The 20756-nt window shown below is 44.8% G+C and overlaps 1 protein-coding gene across 5 annotated transcripts in view; it reads left to right on the forward strand.

Annotated features, from left to right (window-relative positions):
• Positions 1-20756, forward strand: part of IGF1R (insulin like growth factor 1 receptor) — a 319076-nt gene that overhangs the window by 267050 nt on the left and 31270 nt on the right. For 3 of the 5 annotated variants that reach the window (XM_005560575.5, XM_073996803.1, XM_073996804.1), the window contains 8 exons: positions 122-360; positions 3049-3216; positions 3755-3959; positions 9515-9798; positions 11198-11334; positions 11851-12010; positions 16892-16994; positions 17572-17642. In XM_005560575.5, coding sequence (XP_005560632.1) covers positions 122-360; positions 3049-3216; positions 3755-3959; positions 9515-9798; positions 11198-11334; positions 11851-12010; positions 16892-16994; positions 17572-17642 — 1367 coding nt within the window. The remainder of the gene's footprint in view (positions 1-121; positions 361-3048; positions 3217-3754; positions 3960-9514; positions 9799-11197; positions 11335-11850; positions 12011-16891; positions 16995-17571; positions 17643-20756) is intronic. The other 2 variants (XM_005560576.5, XM_073996805.1) reach the window with 1 other exon arrangement.

The following is a 20756-nucleotide window of genomic DNA, read 5'->3' on the forward strand; positions in this document are numbered from 1 at the left end:
TCTATAAAAGTCTAATTGATTAATAAAGAAAGTGTGACGTGCTGGGCCTCTGGGGAAGATTTTTGAGGATTTTGATGTCAGAGCCCCGAACTTTCTCTAAACTTGATTGATTGTCTTTCAGACCTTTTAAGAATGTCACGGAGTATGATGGGCAGGATGCCTGCGGCTCCAACAGCTGGAACATGGTGGACGTGGACCTCCCGCCCAACAAGGACGTGGAGCCCGGCATCTTACTGCATGGGCTGAAGCCCTGGACTCAGTACGCCGTTTACGTCAAGGCTGTGACCCTCACCATGGTGGAGAACGACCATATCCGTGGGGCCAAGAGTGAGATCTTGTACATTCGCACCAATGCTTCAGGTATCCATGCCCAGACAAGTCCCTAGCATCCACGCTTCTTCACAAGCTCACTGGGCTTGCTTATACAAGGTGTCATTGTAGAGTTACCAGTGAGCTATGCCTGTTGTCTTTCTTATCAATACGTAATACTGTGTTATATTCTTTTTCCTACTGCTAACACATTAGGCTCTTCCATGCCATTTTCTGGCCTCAGTACCATCTTCCATCATCTCTCTCCTGCTCTGTGCCTTTGAGCCCAGGTCCTCCAGAATGCTGGGCTGGTTTCATTGGAAGGCCCAGCCTGGAAACAGCCATCTTCGGCTGCCCTTCTTTCTTGTTTATTTTGATGTTGAATCCTCCAGGAACTGAAACCATGCTCATCTGTGTTCCACTTAATTCATGTGGCTCACTGGTTTTCTATCTTCATTCTGGAGCCTGTAGAGTTCCAAAGAGTTCAACAAAAGTTGAAAGATTGCAGATGTAGTATGTTGTGGATATTCAAAGTATTCACTGATGATGATATTCCTCCTTCCTCTATCTTTAGGTTCTAAACCACCTCATTTCTCAACTCCAGATCTGGAAACAATAAAAGCAAACATAAATGTTTTCCAAGTATATAAAAGCTAGTTTAGAAGTAGGAAAATCCACTTCAGTTTTAAAGACACTGATTGTTTTAGTCCATTGGAGCTTCTGTCACAAAAAAACAGCGTAGCCTGGGTGGCTTATAAGCAATAGAAATGTATTTCTCACAGTTCCAGAAGCCACAAAGTGCAAGATCAAGGCGCTGGCAGATTTGGTGTCTAGTGAGGGGCCCACTCCATGGCTCATAGATGGCTGTCTTTTCGTTGCGTCCTTGCATGGTGGCAGGGATGCAGGAGCACTCTCCAGGGCCTTTCGTAGAAGGGCCTGAATTCCATTCATGAGGGCTTCACCCCCATGACCCAATCACCTCCCAAAGGCCACACCTCCTAATTCCATCACCTTAGGGGTTCAAATTTTGACATGTGAATGTTGGTGGGGGGCACAGACATTCAGCCTATAGCACTGATAAACTTTATTTGATAATAGCCATTATTTTAGTGGGTAAGATGTTTTTAAATACCCATAAGCAAGCACAAAATGAGTTTAAATGGCAAGAGAGAAGGGTGAGAAGAAAATGCTGGTGGGGAAAACCTTTTGCTGTGTGCACCTGCTTCTTCCTCCCCTCCTACCCCATTTCCATGACCCTGTTAAGTGGCCACAGTCATGTCACTGGGTGAAGTGCTTATTAAAAAGAAATTGGCACAGGCTTCTGATCTTGGGTGTGGGTTGGTATAGCAGAGATTCAATGCAACAGAGTAAGTTTTTCATCTTAAAATTTGGAAGTCATCCCTGCCTTAGCAATTCACTGTAGCATTTGGGAAACATAGGAATATCTGCTTATTGTGACAGATTCTCAAGAAATCTGCTTCCTTTCCACAAAGATGGAAACCAGGCACTGTACAAATGAGTCAGTTCATGACGTTTTGTCCTCTGTCCTTACACGCAGCAGAAACAGACAAGAACTTGGTCCTCTGCCTCTGCTTTTTTGTGACACCTATCATAAGAATGTATCTAGGAATGAGCTGTTTGTTTTTGAAGTACTTATTTTTGGAAACCCTAAAGTGGCTGAGCATCAAGTGGTTGTGTTTTCTTTGAAAACACTAGTATTAGTCATAACCTTTTTCCAAAGTATTATCCCTTAAAGATGTTCAGAACCTTGTGTGTATTGTATAACCTGGAGCACCCTCAAGCTCTCCACCCTTTTCGAGTTTGAAAAATGGCTTAGGCAAACATGTTGCTTAAGCGATTTCCAGCAAAGGTGTCTCCTGCGCTTTGGAAAACCGTCAACATTGGTGCTTTTTTGTGACCCAATAAGGACAAGATTTCAGTGGTTCTGGGATGCATTTGATCTTTATGCACACTTCAGCTCTGGGTTTGGGTTCAGGGGTCAGCATAAGTAAAGCCTGATCAGATAACTATGCTTTGCCTATAATCAGCATTCATTCTTCTGGTAACAGAGTCCTTTGCTTGAAATGAGGCTTCCATGCATTTGCAGTTTTAGACTGCTTTTCAGAGTCATGCCTCACTCATTGTACCGAAGGATGCTTGTGGAAATGGCGGACTTCCGTGTTCTTTGCATTGCCTCTTCCCCATTCCTCTTACAGCTGTGACACGGGCATGCACACTCCTGCACACACACAGGCTCTGCGGCCCCCTTTCCACTACCCTCTTTCCATTTGACTTCATGACATTTTTATCAGAGATTCAGAATCTCAGATGAAATCCAAGTCAGCCTATTTTACCAGTTGTCGAAACTGCCGGAGTTCAGCGCTGTGGAGAATGGCAGTTGTAATAAATGAGAAATACCAGGTGTTTGAATTAGCTGTAGATTTTCATATTGTCTCTTCTAACTCTGCTTGTGCCCCCGCAGCCTTTTTCCATTTACAATTCAGTAGTGTTTGTTTTCACAGAGATTATCTGAGGAAATAAATTATAAAGGGAAATGTTGGCATTTAAAGTAGTACTATTTCAAAATAAGGTTCACTTTTCACTTTGTATTTCATTGTTCATTGTTATTTTCTTATCCAGGTCAAACTTACAGTTTCCTGTTGGCTTGCACAGAGTATCTGATAGCCTGAATCTTAAGTTCATTTCATTTTCTGGAATATTCTTTGTTCCCCTTTGCAGTTCCTTCCATTCCGTTGGACGTTCTTTCAGCATCGAACTCCTCTTCTCAGTTAATCGTGAAGTGGAACCCTCCCTCTCTGCCCAACGGCAACCTGAGTTACTACATTGTGCGCTGGCAGCGGCAGCCTCAGGACGGCTACCTTTACCGGCACAATTACTGCTCCAAAGGTAAAGGTGCACCGGCGGCCTGGACGGAGGGTGTGACCGTTCATTCCTGTGGTTTGAATGTACCTGGGCCCTAATATTACACGTATCAGATAACAATGTAGTTCTCCATTACACACCAGCTATCTTTTTTTTTTTTTTTTTTTTGGTGAGACAGAGTCTCAATCTGTTGCCCAGGCTGGAGTGCAGTGGTACAATCAGGGGTCACTGCAATTTCCGCTTCCCAGGTTCAAGCAATTCTCATTCCTCAGCCTTCAGAGTAGCTGGGATTACAGGCATGCACCACCATGCCTGGCTACTTTTTATATTTTTAGTAGAGATGGGTTTCACCATGTTGCCCAGGCTGGTCTCAAACTTCTGACCTCAGGTGATTCCCCTGCCAAAGCCTCCCAAAGTGCTGGGATTATAGCCTTGTGCCACCGCATCTGGCCAAGACCAGCTATCTTCTTGATTAAAGGTGCTGAGAGCTATTATTTTTCTTCACAAGCATGTATAGTGGCTTTCATTCCCACTCTTGTTTTGGCTTTTCTTTTCCGAGAAGACAAAATCCCCATCAGGAAGTATGCCGACGGCACCATTGACATTGAGGAGGTCACAGAGAACCCGAAGACTGAGGTGTGTGGTGGAGAGAAAGGGCCTTGCTGCGCCTGCCCCAAAACTGAAGCTGAGAAGCAGGCCGAGAAGGAGGAGGCTGAGTACCGCAAAGTCTTTGAGAATTTCCTGCACAACTCCATCTTTGTGCCCAGGTATCGAACTCTTGTGAAATTTCACTTGGCAAAACCCACTGCTCAGGTGGGTTCTGTTGCCTTTCTCCCCACCAGGTAATGTGTAAGTCAGCAGCGGGGAGGTACAATACAGTAGCCATTGAGATGGAGCCAAAAAAGATGACAGGTTCGGTGAAGTGAGTTCCTGTGGAAGCCAGTCAGCCCTGAAGGGAACAGGGACCAGGGCTTGGGTTGCTGGGGCCGCCGATGTGACGGGTGCTGCTGTCTCAGCCACAACCCCCTACAGAGAGCAGGTGGGCACCCTGTGGTAGAGGCAGGGAGGGGAAACTCAAAGAGTACTGAAATCCGCTGCCTGGTAAGAGGAAAGGCCAGGATTTGGGCCCATCTCTGCCCTTCCCAATTCTCTCTGCTGCCTCTCTCAGCCTGACAGAGGAGGAGTGAAGCAAGAGGGAAAAACATCAGAGTCTGTTGGAAGGGGCCTGACTTCAAAACATAGCCAGGTGCCGCAGGCATCCTTTACAAGTAGGTTTAGGAAGCAGTGTAGGGAGACAGCCTGCAGTGGCTGTTTATTCCGTGGTTACTCTGCCTTTCAAAGCAACACAGCCCCTGCCCCAGGATCTCTGCTCCTTTGCTGTGGTCTTGGTTTCTGGGGAGTGGGTACAAAAGCAGAAGAAAGTAAATGTTCATAGTAGCCAAATCCGGAAACAACCCAGTGTACATCAACAGGTGAGTGGCTCAACAAAGTGGGCTCAAACCATACAGTGGAATATTATTCAGCCATAAAAAGGGAGGGAATTTCGATCCATGTCACAACACAGATAAACCTCGAAGACACCGTGCCAAGTAAAACAAGGCCAGACACAAAAAGACAAATAGTGTATGATTTTATGTTGTGTGAAATATATGGAATGGGCAAATGTATGGTGACAGAAAGTAGATTTGAGTTTACCAGGGGATGGGGATAGAGTGTGGAGAGGAATGGGAATTGTTCCATAATTGATAGATTTTCTATTTGGAGTGATGAAAATTTTTGGAAATAGATGATGATGATAGTTGTACCATTCTGTGAATGCAATTAATGCCACTGAATTGTACCCTTAAAATGATTAAAATGGCAAATTTTTGTCTTACATATATTTATTTTGTTTTAAAATTTTATTTTAACACAATAAATGTTAAACAATTTTTGTTTTCCTCTCAAAAAAGGATTAGCCCAGTAGTGTGTGGGAAAGGAGATGGAAGCACAGTGGTATTCCCTGGCCCTCTCTTCCTGTAAGATTATAGTGCAGATTTTGGAAACGACCTCATGCCTGAAAACTAGGCCAAGGAGTTGGATTTAAATCAGCATGGTACCCATGAGTTGCCCACCTGCAGTCCCCACGGTGCCCCTCCTGCCACTACCCCACCCAGCACGTTCCCTTCCCCTCACTGCCCCCAACCCTGAGAGGAGCCTGTAGTAGCTATTTATTCTGCAATGACTCTGCCCTTATAGACTTTCTTAGGCTGTAACAACAAATGGTTTTTAAAGTGATTTTTTTTTCTGCCAAATGACCTTTTTGATATTTGCAAAATGGTTGAAATAGCTGTTTCACTTCGAGAAATCAGTAAAGTGAGAAATAAAGACCGATTAGAACTGGAGGCACTATTTCCTTTTGAGAGTGAGCCTCTTCATTGCTTGGTGGCTTTCTTCCCCTCCCCTCCTCTCTCGAAGTTAAAACCACCAGAGCAGCCGGACATGGTGGCTCACGCCTGTAATCCCAGCACTTTCGGGGAGGCTGAGGTGGGCAGATCAGGAGGTCAGGAGTTTGAGACCAGCCTGGCAACATGGTGAAACCCCATCTCTACTAAAGATACAAAAAATTAGCCAAGCGTGGTGGCATGCACCTGTAATCCCAGCTACTCGGGAAGCTGAGGCAGGAGAATCGCTTGAACCGAGGAGGTGGAGGTTGCGGTGAGCTGAGATTGTGCCGTTGCACTCCAGCTTGGGCAACACAGCAAGACTCCATCTCAAGGAAAAAAAAAAAAAACACCAGAGCTGTGAGAAGGGCCTGCGAGCCCTTCATGGCCTCTCGCATCCTGCCCCGCTGGGGAAATCTTCTGCCTGCTGGTAGGTGACAGGGCTTTGAGTGTGAGCCTTGAGGTTCAGTGCCCAAGGCCATTTTCTTATCCAGGATATCTGTGTATCACTGGTGGTTCCTAGAAAGCAGAAAGTTTGAGGACTAGAAAGATTGCAAAGAGGTGTGGAAACTGGAACTCAATGAGGTTTGGTGACTTCTCCGACATCCTAATTAATTAAGAATCGGTCTGGGACCTGGCCCTCATTCCCACACACCAACTCTCTTTCCCTCCTCTTCTCCTCCATTGCGTTGCTTCTCGTGGTGCTTTCCACCTAGACCAGCAGAGGCTCAACTTGTGGCAGCTCCTGCTGCCCGCCACATGGAAGGATGGATTTAGAGTGTCCCAAGCAGGCTGGGTGGGAAGTTTGTTTATTCTCTATCAAAGGCCATTGGTTACGTTGCTGTCTTGTTCCACCAACCAGCAGGAGGTTCGGGTTGTGAATCAAGGTTTTGGAAAGATTTTGCTGAAAGGCCCCTTGCTTTCAGTTGTAGTTACAAGGCAAGACCTGTTTTTTTCTCATCAGATGTGGAGCACAAGATTATGTGATGTGGCCGGGCGCGGTGGCTCAAGCCTGTAATCCCAGCACTTTGGGAGGCCGAGACGGGCGGATCACGAGGTCAGGAGATCGAAACCATCCTGGCTAACACGGTGAAATCCCGTCTCTATTAAGAAATACAAAAAACTAGCCGGGCGAGGTGGTGGGCGCCTGTAGTCGCAGCTACTCGGGAGGCTGAGGCCGGAGAATGGCGGGAACCCGGGAGGCGGAGCTTGCAGTGAGCTGAGATCCGGCCACTGCACTCCAGCCTGGGCGACAGAGCGAGACTCCGTCTCAAAAAAAAAAAAAAAAAGATTATGTGATGTGTGAAGGCAGAGCCGCGATTGGCACTGATGTTATTAATGCACAGCATTGGTGGTGGTGGGTTCAAAACAAGTTTCCTCTATTCCACTTGAGAAGTGTGTTTATCTGTCCCCCCAGTCCTTCCTTTCTCTCTCCTAAGACAAGTCCAACTTATGATTCTCCTTTCCATGGATGTATATAAAGACAATATTTTGTTCATGGTGAGAGGCCATGCTTTATAAGAAGTTAATGTTTGTTTTTTGCCTCCTACTGAGTTCTGGCGGAGTTGGGTGAAGGAGTGTCCAGCTGACAATATGATTGAATCATAAAGGCTGGCTTTCTATCTTACAAGTGAAATGTCCGAAAACAGATTTGATTTCTTTCAATTCATTCTGAGAATAATTTATTTGTGGGATAAAACCAGTTAAGTAAGATTTAGTTCCTTATAAATTGTCCAGAATATCCTGTATGTTTTGAAGTAGAGTGGAAGCTAGAGTTTGTAAAACCAGTTTCTGAAGTCAGTATTTGGCAGTAAATGCCTTTCTTTGACTACTGTCTTTATTTTGTAAATCACATAGTTTGGTTTAACTAGCTAAAATGTTGACAGATGTTGGAAAGTAAAAGGTTTTCCAATAGGGCTAGGTTGTATCATGGGGTGGAGCGGGGAAAGTTGGTAGTAATGTTTGCTGTTGGGCACACGATTTGGAAATGTAGTTGTTTACCAAAAAATGATGTATGGGCCATTGTGCTTCCCCTGTTCCTGCCTTCCAGATAATGTTCTGTGTCACCTCCCTCCCCTTGTCACTGCCTTGATGTCATCAGCATTGAGAGCTGTGCAATCCCTAAAAGTGTGGTGTTGATAAACAAGTAAACTACTGAGTATACTTAATGATGTAATCCCTGTTAAACGTGGTGGCCGGGCTAGGAGAGGGGTTTTGACACAGAATTATTTTGCAGTGCATCAAACCTAAGCAACTTCTGACAGACACATGTGTATATTGTGTTGGTTTTGAAGGAAGGGCTGGAAATTTGTTGATGTGTTGACAAAGATTTCTGTGGCAGTAAATGTGGTTTCTTGTGTTTTTCCCTTCCAGGAAGCTTGGTTAGCTGGTTGGTTGGTTTGCAGAGTGTGAGGATTGTGGATAATCAGCCTCATGTCCTTACCCTTCCTCCCCCAGTATTGTGAAAGCAAATGTACATGCCCTGACCTTGTGGTTTTCTGCTTGTTGGAATGAACCTGTCTGTGTTGGGCAGTTTATGCCTTTGGTGGGACCCCCATGTGCCACTACACAAAGAAGGACCATGTTTTCCTCAGGGGAATCCATGGGCCGAGAAGACTAGGGAGCCAGAGGCCCTTTCCCCAAGCCCCCTGCTCTCCCCTTCCCAGGTTCTGGCCTAAGGACCAGCCAGAAACCTGCCGAGCGTCAGCCAAACGTGCAAGTGGCTTCTGGGCTGCTCCGTTCCCTGTGTGAGCTTTCCGTCTGCTGCTGCTGCCGCTCTCCCCTCCATGGCACTGATGAGCTTCCCATGTTCTGGACTTTCTCATTTCCCTGGGCAGATGGAATTCATCCCATTTACTCCCTGCCTTTTGCCTATTCCTAAGACCAGTGACCCCAGCCAAAGGCCTCAGCCCTGTTTTCTCACCATTGGTCCGTGGCTGACCTGAGGGTTGCTCTTTCTCCATCTGGGTGCTCCTCTCGTATTCTGTTTGTTTTTGTTGGTTCCTGTAAACATTAGGATTCTGTTTTAAGGTTTCTAGGGGGAGCCACAAAGCCCATTTTTTCGTATTTGACCAAAGCAGCAATTAGAGGGTCACATCCTCATGCCTCATCTGCCCTTTTCGGTGTGAATGTCCTCTTTGTGATGACTTTATGCACTCCCTTTTGCTTTTTGGTTGTTCCAGTCTCCATTCAAATCCATGACAAAGACTCTGCCCTCTCGTGGGCAGGACCTTGGTGAGGCCACAGGTGCTCACTGCTGAGTTGGGAGGAGGCCTGGGTGGGCTTCAGGGACCTGCAGAGTGTAGCAAGCACAGATGCTTGGGGTTGGGGGTGGGCCCGCAGCAGAAGCCCCCAAGAAGAGACCTGAGGTCCGTGGGTTGCTAGGCTCCAGGCATCTTTATTTCCACAGTCAGAGCAGATCCAAGGAGCCACCACCATAGGCTTTCATATCCCTCTGCCCCAGGTCTCTGGGGCCTCTGCCACACACCTCACCTCTCCCCTCCTGCCCTAATAAATCTTAGCGCAGCTGGTAGGTTTGCCACCTTTAATGCTTAACCGTAAGGTCTGTGACCAGATGGCTTGAGTGTTCTGATGACACAGCCAGGACTGCCTGGCCAAGAATGGCAGAGACACTGTTTGCCTCTAGGTAAAATCGAAGAACCACTCTGAGAGCCAGGGGGTGGGGGTGAGAGTTTGTGTGCCCATTCTGACACTTGCATAGTAGAAAAAGCAAGATAATGAGGAAGGACATCCCCGTGTTATTCATGCGTTCTTATCCAAGGGGGCTGAATAGCTCCTTCTATTCCATGGTTAAGATTCTTCTGTTACTCTTACTCAAGTCATAGAAAAGACGAAAGAGGTAAAAGCACTTAAAAGCCACATTTATCTCTTCCTTGCAGACCTGAAAGGAAGCGGAGAGATGTCATGCAAGTGGCCAACACCACCATGTCCAGCCGAAGCAGGAACACCACGGTGGCAGACACCTACAACATCACAGATCTGGAAGAGCTAGAGACAGAGTACCCTTTCTTTGAGAGCAGAGTGGATAATAAGGAGAGAACTGTCATTTCTAACCTTCGGCCTTTCACATTGTACCGCATTGATATCCACAGCTGCAACCACGAGGCTGAGAAACTGGGCTGCAGCGCCTCCAACTTTGTCTTTGCAAGGACTATGCCTGCAGGTACGGTATATCCGGGTGGCCCCATTGCCACCTTCCTCACAACCTAGTGGAGAAGATGTGTTTTATGGACAAAGGGTCTGACACCCAGGGCCACAACCCTTAGACTGAGGTCTGCCTGCTAAATAACGTGCGATCATTGGCAGGTGGCGTAGTAGACCAGCTGCCTAGGGAATAGAGCTCATGCTTTCCTAGTGACACCACTCCCAGCCTGGTCTCTCCGTGGAACATGCTGGGAGCAGGGAGCTGTCTGCATGGTCCGCCCTCCACCTGCTACTCGGTGCACATCGTGCACTCCCACTGTCTTTTGCCCCTCTTGTGCACAAATCGGGTTGCGGGCCCCCCCCCAACCCCGAGCTCTGACATATTCAGAGATGTCTCCAGTTAATTGCCTCGATCCAGAGTAACCAATGCCCCTCAAGATCAAGTCCTGGAGTAGCCTCTGGTCTTGCTTATTTAGCCTTTGGCTTTCCCTTGTTGTTAGACACTGCCTGTCACTCGGGCATTCATCTGTCTTTGAAGGTGGGTGCCTTCAAAGACAACAAGAACTGCCCTGTTCTTTAGGAAGCCTCAGGCGGTAGAAAGAGCATAGAGGTGATAGGAGTCTGGGGCTTGGGGTCCTCCTCCATGCAGTTCTGGCACTGAAGTCCATTGTAGCATGCCTTGAGGCAATCGTCAGGCTCCCTGCCTCAGTTTCCTTAGCCCTCCCAGGAGAGACATAGCCAGCTGACCCATCAGGTGCCTTTTGCAGCTGTAACTTTCCGTGACCTTTGCTCATCACCACTTTATTCACTGCTTCAAGAAGCAAAAGCAAGAAAGGAACCACCACAAGGTCAATCAGCCGCTGGAGGAGTTGATGCCAGCAGGGAGAGCTTGCGCTGCTCTCAGCGCCAGCCTCCCAGCAGCTTCCTCACAGGCTGGGCTTGGGGCCATCCTTTGTGCCTGTGTAAAAATTGCAGTTGCCGTGTGTAGCCGTGGGCCACGGAAGGTCCCTGTCACAGCCGGCAGACCCCGCGCCCTGCTTCTGCTTATTCAGCATCTTTTCAGGGCTGCTTGTGTCTGATGGCTTCACAAAGCTTTCTTTTTTCAAGCGGTAGCTACAGAAGAGAAGAAAGTTACTTAGGTTGCCAAGATTTTCCTGCTGTGCTTGGCAGCAGGCTTTTTTTGTTGAAGGACTGGGGAGAAAGGAGGATCTTGTGACATCTTGAGACGTGCAAGTTGTGGGGTTGGTGTGATTCTGAATCCTCCGCTGTGTGTGAGCAGCCTGCTCAGGGGCAGTGTACATGGCTGATCTCCATAGTCCTGCCCGCGTGGATTGGGGGGTTATTCTCAGGTCAGCCCAGTGTTGGCCTCCCTCCCTGGGAACCCAAATCCAACTTTGTCACTTGTTTAAATTGTACAGAAGGAGCAGATGACATTCCTGGGCCAGTGACCTGGGAGCCAAGGCCTGAAAACTCCATCTTTTTAAAGTGGCCAGAACCTGAGAATCCCAATGGATTGATTCTAATGTATGAAATAAAATACGGATCACAAGTTGAGGTAGGACTGGGGCCGTGGCCTGTGCCCGCATGTATGTATTTCCATCCATTGACAACATATGCTACCTGACTGCGCAGGATACCTCCTGGTTAGCATAGGAGTTAAAACAATAAAATACGTGCCAAGCTGGTGAGGATTTGGGTCTTTCTACCCACTCCATACTCTCTAAGGAGTACTCCATAGAGGGCAAAGAGCTAGGCTGCTTTTTGCCTTCAAGAAATGATTTCATTATTTAAGATAACCTTGTGGCATAGGCCAGATCAGTTCTAATAACTTTTAATCCTTCTGGAGTGCTTGGTTACAAAAATGTTTGGTTAAAGCTTTTGGGTGTACTTAAAGCCACCTGAAGACGACCTTTTAAGATTTGATTTCTTTCTCTTTACTGACACTCGGGATCATTGTTAGGTGGGAGGTCATATCAGGCAGCTGGAGTCCCCAGTGTGGTGAGTTTAGTTGGCAGGCCCAAGATTTCTCCTGCGTTCATGGGAAATTGACATGTATGTTTTATTTCCCCAGGATCAGCGAGAATGTGTGTCCAGACAGGAATACAGGAAGTATGGAGGGGCCAAGCTAAACCGGCTAAACCCGGGGAACTACACAGCCCGGATTCAGGCTACATCTCTCTCTGGGAATGGGTCGTGGACAGATCCTGTGTTCTTCTATGTCCAGGCCAAAAGTAAGGCTTGTGGAGGGAGAAGAAATGTGTAAAACTGAAAGCAGGGTGGTCCAGGATTAGGACAGCCTGAGTGTTTATGGCCCTCTTATTTTCTGTTAAAATAGAGTTGGCCAGCTTTCAGAAGGGTCATGCTAAGGTGCCGGCACATACCAGCACTTTGTGTGGAACCTTGGGCGGGGCAGATGCTGAGCTTTGGGCCCCTACCTCATGTGGCAGGAAGGGAGAGGAACTGAGCCTCTCTTTTGAGGTGGTGCAACCACTGGAGAGCCAGAGGAGACTGTTGCTTTCGACCTGGCTTATATTCAAAGACCTTTCTTTTTCTTTCTTTCTTTCTTTCCTTTTTTTTTTTACAAACGACATTTTATAAAGCATTGAATTGACCATTCCACCTCCTACTTGGTCAGTAAAACTAGATAGGGCTCAGATTCAGGGCTTGAAGTCCTAAGGGGTGAAAGGAACTCCAGAGGTCATCTGGTTCAGCCTGCTACAGGGCAGGAATTTCCATGGTAGTATCCCAGACCCTCCAGTGCCCTTTTAAAGCCCCCATATGCCTTGGAAATGTACGGTGCTCACCCTTTGGTGCAGAGACTGAGGAATGTGAGTTTATGCTCAAGTCATTAACAAGAGAATTCTTAGGCTGTTCTGTGTGATGACTTCAGATTTTAAAACAAATTATAGGATGTGTAAGTACAACAAGAGCCACATATTTGTTGTTTGACCAACAAAATTTAATATTTTGGTGAAATTATTTCTGTGTTGAGTTTCTGTTATTTCTTTTTAGAAACCCAGTTTTTAAGATTATTTCATGTTCATGGAATGGAATCAAATTTGGCATAACACATAAAATAGCAATGCAGCCTTGCTTAGTGGTAACACTCTTGGGTCTAGTGGGCTGATCTTTCCTGGTGTCCACATTTCTGCTATGCGGATCTGGAGTTACGTTAAAACATGCACTCGGCCCGGCGCGGTGGCTCACGCCTGTAATCCCAGCACTTCAGGAGGCCAAGTGGGCGGATCACTTAAGGTCAGGAGTTTGAGACTAGCCTGGCCAACATAGTGAAACCCCATCTCTACTGAAAATACAAAAATTAGTTGGGGGCGGTGGTGCAAGCCTGTAATCCCAGCTACTTGGGAGGCTGAGGCAGGAGAATCTCTTGAACCCAGGAGGCTGAGGTTGCAGTGAGCCGAGATAATGCCACTGTACTCCAGCCTGGCCAACAGAGCAGGACTCTGTCTAAAAAAAAAAAAGAAAAGAAAAGAAAAAAAAAAACACGCACTCAACAGGTCTAGCAATCTCACTTCTAGTATATTTCCAAAGGCAATGAAATCGGTATGTCGAAGAGCTTTCTGCACTCCCGCGTTCACTGCAACACTTCGCAATGGCCAAGACATGGAATCCACCTAATGTCCATCACTATGTACATAAATGGGTAAAGAAAACCTGGCACATACACATTATAGAATACTATTCTACCATAAATTAGAAAAAAAATGTCATTTGTGGCAACCTGGCTGAACCTGGAGGACATGATGTTAAGTTAAATAAGCCAGACACAGAAAGACAAATACCACATGATCTTACTGATAATGTGGAATCTTAAAAAGTTAAGTTCATGGAGAGTAGAATGGAGGTTACCAGGGCTGAGGGTGAGGGAGCAGATTTGGGAAGATGTTAGTCAAAGGATACAAAATTTCAGTTAGGAAGAATAAGTTCAGTAGATCTATTGTACAACATGATGACAGTAATAATGATGTATTCTTAAAAATTGCTGAGACAATAGATTTTAAGTGTTCTCACCAAACACACACAAAAAATGTGTTGTAATACATATGTTCATTAGCTTAATTCAGCCGTTCTACAATGTGTACATATTTCAAAACAATATGTTGTACATGATAAATATGTACAATTTTTATTTGTATATTAAAATTAATTAATTTTTAAAAAAAAGTCTCCAGTAGTCATCTGGTCAGCACCCAATATTCTAATCTGTTTGTGATATCTGAAAATCCTAATACAGCAAAAGCAGGATGGGGGTGAATAGAACTGCAAATCTTGAGCCAACATTTTATGTGCCTGGCATTGTTCCTGGGTTCAGGTTTTTAGAGGTAAATGGATGTTTAGGCAGATAATTTTGTCAATTAAAATAGAATTCTCCCATCTAGTCCAGTTAACCTAGTCTCACCAGTTAGTCTGTGCCACCTTTGCAGCACCTAGAACCTTCACAATATTCCTGTAACCTTGTCCAGAGTAGTGGCTTGCTTGCTTTCTCTCCCCAGCCTCCTTCCCTTCTCTTTTTCCTCCCTTCCATCTCCTAGAAACAGAGCCTACCTAGTTTGGGGGTCTGTGATCTGTTAAACAGCAGCCTTGGCTTCTGGGGTTGAGTGAACTCAGCTTGTTTTGGTGACATGACATGTTCCTGTCTGCCTGTGCTGCTCCATTTTTAACCTTGTAAGTGCCAGGATGCCAGTGGGAAATCAGGAGTCCTTCTGATGAAATTTTTCCAGCAGATATTATCACATACTGCAGGGAAATTGAATCTATGTGCTGGCCTTACTGTTGAGAAATTTTTCCTTATGTCAGACAAGACTCTGTCCTACTACAGTTTAGTCTCATTTCCTCTTATTTAATCCTCAGAGGATATGGAAGGTTTGGAAGCTTTCAGGCAACTGCCTTCCTTTTAGGAACTCCTTGTGTGCCTGAATACTATTAAATCACTCCTCAGACTTCTCTTTTCCAGATGAAATAATCTCAGGTCTTTTGGCCTTTTCTTGTAGCCCAGTATCATACACCAATTTCCCAGCCATTTAATCATTTTGTTCTTCTCTGGATGTGTTCCAGTTTCTCTATGTCCCTGTTGAAATGTGAAACTCAAAAAGAACACAGTACAGCCTGACCAGTAGTATAAGTGATATAAACAGCAGGCCTCAGTGGGGAAGAAAGAAAAATCTGCCAGCTTCCCCTTGGTAATGATCACCTGTGAGTGTTTTGAGGAATTATAAAATGCCAGATACTGCATCCATTTTAAGAGACACAATATCAATAAAAATCTTTTTTCTTCGATCAAAATACTTCTAATTTTAAAAATTAAAACAGCTTTAGTAGTCTTTAAAGAGTAACCATGATCACAGTTTTTAATGGCAAAATAATCATTGATAGGGAACTTATGATTAATGTTAACTTGATCCCCAGTGATTCCAAGCCCATTTCCGCATAGACATCTGTGCTTAGATGTCTCAGAGAGGTCTCAGATTCGTTGTGTCAAAACCAAAATCATAGTTGTTGCCCTCAAAAGGCCTCTTCTCTCCTTTGCTGCTTAGCTCAGTCAGTGGCCTTGTAATCCATTCGTTACCCAAGCCAGGAACCTCACAGCATCCCTCACTCTTCTTTCTCTCGAGCCACCCCTTTTTCATTCCAACCCAAGCCTCATGGATTCTGCCTGTTAAATGTCTCTGGAATCCAGCCATCTATCACCACCAGCACCGCCACAGCTCAGACTCCAGGTCACTCACCCTGGGGGGATGGTATGAGCTATCATATTGTATGAGCCTCTTCCTGGGGCCATGACTTACCAAGCCAGAGCATCTCTGTGAGTCTGCCTGGTGTATAGACAAGGATTGGTGACTTCTTTGTAGGTCTGAACTGGGTAATGCAGAGCATGCCCAGGAAACATGGCTTGTACCCCCAATTCTCTAAGACATGACAGTGCCTTCTCTTACTGCCAGATCCCTCAGTCTGTCCTCAGCACAGCCATTTCCCTGGATCTCAAATCTTATCAGTTCACTGCTGGGCCTGAAAGCTTTCGCTGACTCCTTTTAATCTGCAGAATGAGGTTGAAACTGCTTAGCTTGGACAGGGTCCCTTGTGAGCTGGCCCTGACATCTCTCCAGCATCATCATTTTCTAGGAAAGCCATTTCCCCACAACCCCCAAGAAAAGCATATCATAAAGAAGTTTTCCCTTAGGGAGGTTCCCTTGACTCCCTTCTCTCCTCTCCTTTCCTCTCTGAATCCTTGCCATATGCGAAGTCCACTTTTCTAGTTGTCATGCTACCTGTTGACACTGATTTCCCATGTCCCACAGAATGTTTCAGGGTGAGAGTCCATGTCCCTGGTGCCCAGCCAGGCATCTGCCATACAAGTGCTGGTTCTGATGATCAGTGGTCTCTGTGGTCTTAGACTTGTAACAGGACTCAAATGTTTGCAGCAGCATTGGAAAGGGGTGCCATCCAGTGCGTGAATGTGTGTGTGTGTTTATTTTAAATTGTCTATGGAACTATCTCAAAGATTAAGGCTGGCAGGACTTGATCTATACATAGATGTAGACTATACATAGATGTAAGAATTTCTGTTCATTTTATAAAAATGAATAGAAATTTTCATTCTGTTTATTAGAAATAGAATGCTTGCTGCTGCAAGTATTTGAGTCGTTTTACAGATGTGAGATCACAGAGACCCCTTACCACCAGAACCAACACTTGTATGGCAGATGCTAGGCTGGGTACCAGGGACATGGACCAAACCCTGGAACATTCTGTGGGATGTGGGAAATTAGTGTCAAATGTATGCATTTTCACTAACAGTCATTAAACTGCATGCAAAGATTATTTTTCTTCAGTCTATCATTGAAACTATTACACCAGAATATACTGTACTTTAAAAAATGAGTTTATGCCTCAGTCTGCACCTGTTTACTCTTTTTTCAAATAATTGTTTGCCATGTTCTATTTCTGACACCATTTACCTTCAGGAATTCTTACTGTATGATGGGGAATAAATGAATATACAGGTATTTTTTTCATACTTCTGACTGAATGTGAAAAAATGAAATGAGCAGATTCTTCACCTGGTGATATTTATCATTTCCTCCTCTTTGCTGCAGCAGGATATGAAAACTTCATCCATCTGATCATCGCTCTGCCCGTCGCTGTCCTGTTGATCGTGGGAGGGTTGGTGATCATGCTGTACGTCTTCCATAGAAAGAGGTCAGTGATGTGCAAAGTTATGACACTTTCTGTGGCTAAGTGGTTTGATGATTTGAATGTGAGTGAAGGTAATCTTTTTGAAGATTTCAAGGAAATATTTTATGGACTGGAAAACCTGATTTTCCCATCAAGTGTTCTTCCAGGAAAAAGAGAACCTTTTCTAATGATTTTAACAACAGCCAAAATAATTTTTCGATAGTACAGACGTTCCCCTGGCTGGCTTCTCTGGTACACAGAACTGCTGCTGGTGCATGCTTTTCCAAACGTGATGCACTAGCCCTCCCAATCAAATAAGCCTTTTTATTTCCAATGAAGTAAAGAAACAGATGTTTCTTAAAAAGCTCTAATTTCAGGCTACTGCGGAAGCCAGAAGATGTGTTAGCAAATGTCTGCTGGCCCACCCAGGCCTGAATTGGGAGTGTAGACAAGAGCTGCTGTAAACAGTAAGCTCTCCCCATTCTCTTCTGCTGATACTGTGTGAGACAGAACAAATGAAACTGTTGTAGCAAAGATGAAAGTATATACAGAAATGTATGGAGGTGGGGTTTTGTTAACGTAAGTTTAATATTTTTGACAGAAATAACAGCAGGCTGGGGAATGGAGTGCTGTACGCGTCTGTGAACCCGGAGTACTTCAGCGCTGCGGATGGTAAGAGTCCGGGCCACCGGCACTGCTAGCGTGCAGGGGAGGTAGATCGGGAGCTTCAGGAGGGTTGCTTATTCGGGAAAGGAAGGAGGTTTGCATTATTTTGAGCTACCTTTGGCCTTGGACCTGTCTTCATTAATATTTCTTTTTTTTTTTAATCAAAGTTTTTAGCAGTTCAGTGAATATGTCAAAACTTGTGAACTGTATGGGGTGCCCCAAGGAAACACAGGCTTTAGAGATGAATGTGGCCAGCACAGTAATCAATTTATTTAATTGCTTGAGATGTTATGCTAGAATGAAAACAGCTTTTTAATTGTTAACATCTAGTCAGAGGATGTGCTGCAGCTGACAACACAGTCCTTTTAAACTAGTTTCAGCTTGAGTATCATCTCATTATAATTGTCTTTGATGAATTACAGCTCTGCTTTTTTTTTAATCATGGAATTTTTCTGTCATTCCCTTCGACTAGGGTTATACGCTCATGGATCATTCACATTCCCTTTGGTAATAACTAATGAGGGCCATTCAGTTAAGTGGCTGGGAAGGTCTGACACGGAAGTTGGGTGATCCTCAATGGTTATTTCCTTTTTTGCTCTTTTCTTTCTAGTATTTTTATATCCAGACCTTTTGAGTGAGTCAGATTAGAGTGAGGGGTTGGTCATTGAGTCCAGTGATACTAGGACCCTTAACTGGCACTTTGCTAGGGGCTTTTACAAACACCATCCCATTTATTTCTTAAACCCCTGCAAAGTGGGTTTTCTTAATGCCCATCTGCAGGTGAAGAAATGAGCTCCCAAAGAAACTTGTGCAGGGTCACGTAGCTAGACAGTTGAGAAGTCAGGAGGAGAATGGAATCACTGCGGAAAGGGCTGTGAGGTCCCCTGGGCAGGCAAGGAACTGGCCCGCAGGAGGGGCTGGACTGGATTCATCAAATGAATAAATAAGTTGAGTGAGTATGTTTAGAGGAAAGTGTTTGCTGCCTTCTTGCCTCGGGAGAAGTGAAAGTAGATGCAGGAGATGTGAAATAAAGAGACATGATTGTTGTAATTATTGTGGTCAAATGAGAAAACATAAGAAAATACTTTGATAATGTGAAAACACCGTTATACTGTGTAGGGTTTTACTATGGTTTCTTTAATCATTTCTAATTCAGTTTATGGTAAAGTCAATCAAAAGCAGCCTCCTCTGAATGGGAATCAGGTGCAGAATAATAAGGACATTATTTCTGTCTACATAAAGATCTCACAAAGTTGGTTTCTTAATAGTAGTATATACATGCATACATCTGTATGTTTGTGTATGTAAGGCAGAAAGAACATTCTGGACGGATGCACACCACACTTAAAAGAGTTGTTACTTGTGGAGAGGATCTTTCCCTTTTTAAAAAAAAAAAAAAAAGCCAGATGTTTGTTGCATGCACCTGTAGTCCCGGCTACTCAGGAGACTGAGAGGATTACCTGAGCCCAAGGGCTGCAATGAGCTAGAATCTCACCACTGCACTACAGCCTAGACTATAGAGCGAGACTGGCTCTTAAAAATCAAAATCCATCAAGAAGATAGATATGCATTGTTTGTATAAATAATAGCTTCTAAAAAAGAAAAAAACAGGAAGGGAGTCATCCCAGATAATGGAATTGATAGGAACAAGGCAAGACCGCTTTCCCCTCTGTGAGGGTGGACTGTGACCGTACCAGAGAAGCTATTCTGCTTTGAAATACAGCACTAGAGGTTGGTGTGTGTAGTTTTTTGACTATGAAGTGTCCAGGAAGAGAAAGAAAGCATCAATACAACAAAATCAGATTCTCATGGTGACTTTAATTCACATTTTGTGTCCTTCTAGAATGCTTTCATGATATGTCTAGGTACTTCATTAAAACAAAAACAAACTTATTGCCACCCATGCCGACAGGTGGGAACGGTGTCACCTTATTTGAACTTAATTTATTCGGCCTTTGACAAGCACCTTATAGCCAGTATCCTCAAGGGGCAACAAAATGACTTTGCAGTTCAAAAGTGCTTTAAAAACTTGCTTTTCCCAAAACTAATCTGCATGTCACCATTCTCCAGAGTACATTGAAAATCCCCTACAGGAAAGTGCTGATAACATTGAGCACAGAAACCACTCCTGGCTGGTGGCGCTGGGGACTGCTGCTTAAAGTCAGAGCTGCTGGGTTGAATGTAGAGAAAAGGATTGAGGGTATTGACTTCAGAGATCTCCCAGGGAATGAATGTGATTGGTTTTAACTCCATGTTTTATGGCAGGCTAAATAGTTAATTCTGATTAAAAGCAAGCCTGGATTCTCAGAGATAAATGGCTGGAGACAATGAACTCTTTACACTTTCTGAGGGGCATTGTGAAGAGCCTTATCTCCTGGGTTGTTTTGCATACTTACTCTCCTCTGACAAGCACCCGCCTCTTCTTCAGGGGTGCAAGCCACCTATGCCAGCTGGAGGGCAGAGTTCCATTCGTGAAACCCTTGAGACATATGTACTGTAAAGTACAAAAATGTATAGGAAAGAAAACTGAAGATGATTAATAAAGTTCATATTGGACACCCCTCAGAGGTGTAAATTGATGGTGCCCCTCCTGGGCCTAATTTATAATAAACATCTGTCCTTTTAGACATCACTTAAGGGTCGATAGTTGGGATATGGAGATGTTGGGATACAGTTGTCAACCTCTCACATCCAGCCACAGGCCCAGGGTCAGCATCTGAAAGCATTAAAGCAAAAACAGGCACCATCTCCACTTCCTTTCTAGCCAGGACCACTTCCTTCCCACAGTCAGCATGTGGTAGAGCCTGGTGGCAGGTCCCATCAGGCAAGGACATTAGCACACAGCATCAGAGGAATTATTGACGTTTCGTATGGATCTTATGGAATAGGTTGATTTTATTTTCATTTTTACCCTACCCATTTGGTGATGTAGAATTAAGCCTCTGGTTTTGTTTTCTTTCTGATCTTTTTTCTTTTTTTCTGTTTTGCCTAAAAATATTTGTTTATTCATTCATTCGTTTTTTTGAGACAGGTCCTCACTCTGTTGCCCAGGCTGGAGTGCAGTGGTGTGATCTCAGCTCACTGTAGCCTCAACCTCCTGGGCTCAGGCAGTTCTCCTGC

The sequence above is a fragment of the Macaca fascicularis genome, chromosome 7, assembly GCF_037993035.2.
Source record: "Macaca fascicularis isolate 582-1 chromosome 7, T2T-MFA8v1.1".
Lineage (NCBI taxonomy): Eukaryota > Metazoa > Chordata > Mammalia > Primates > Cercopithecidae > Macaca > Macaca fascicularis.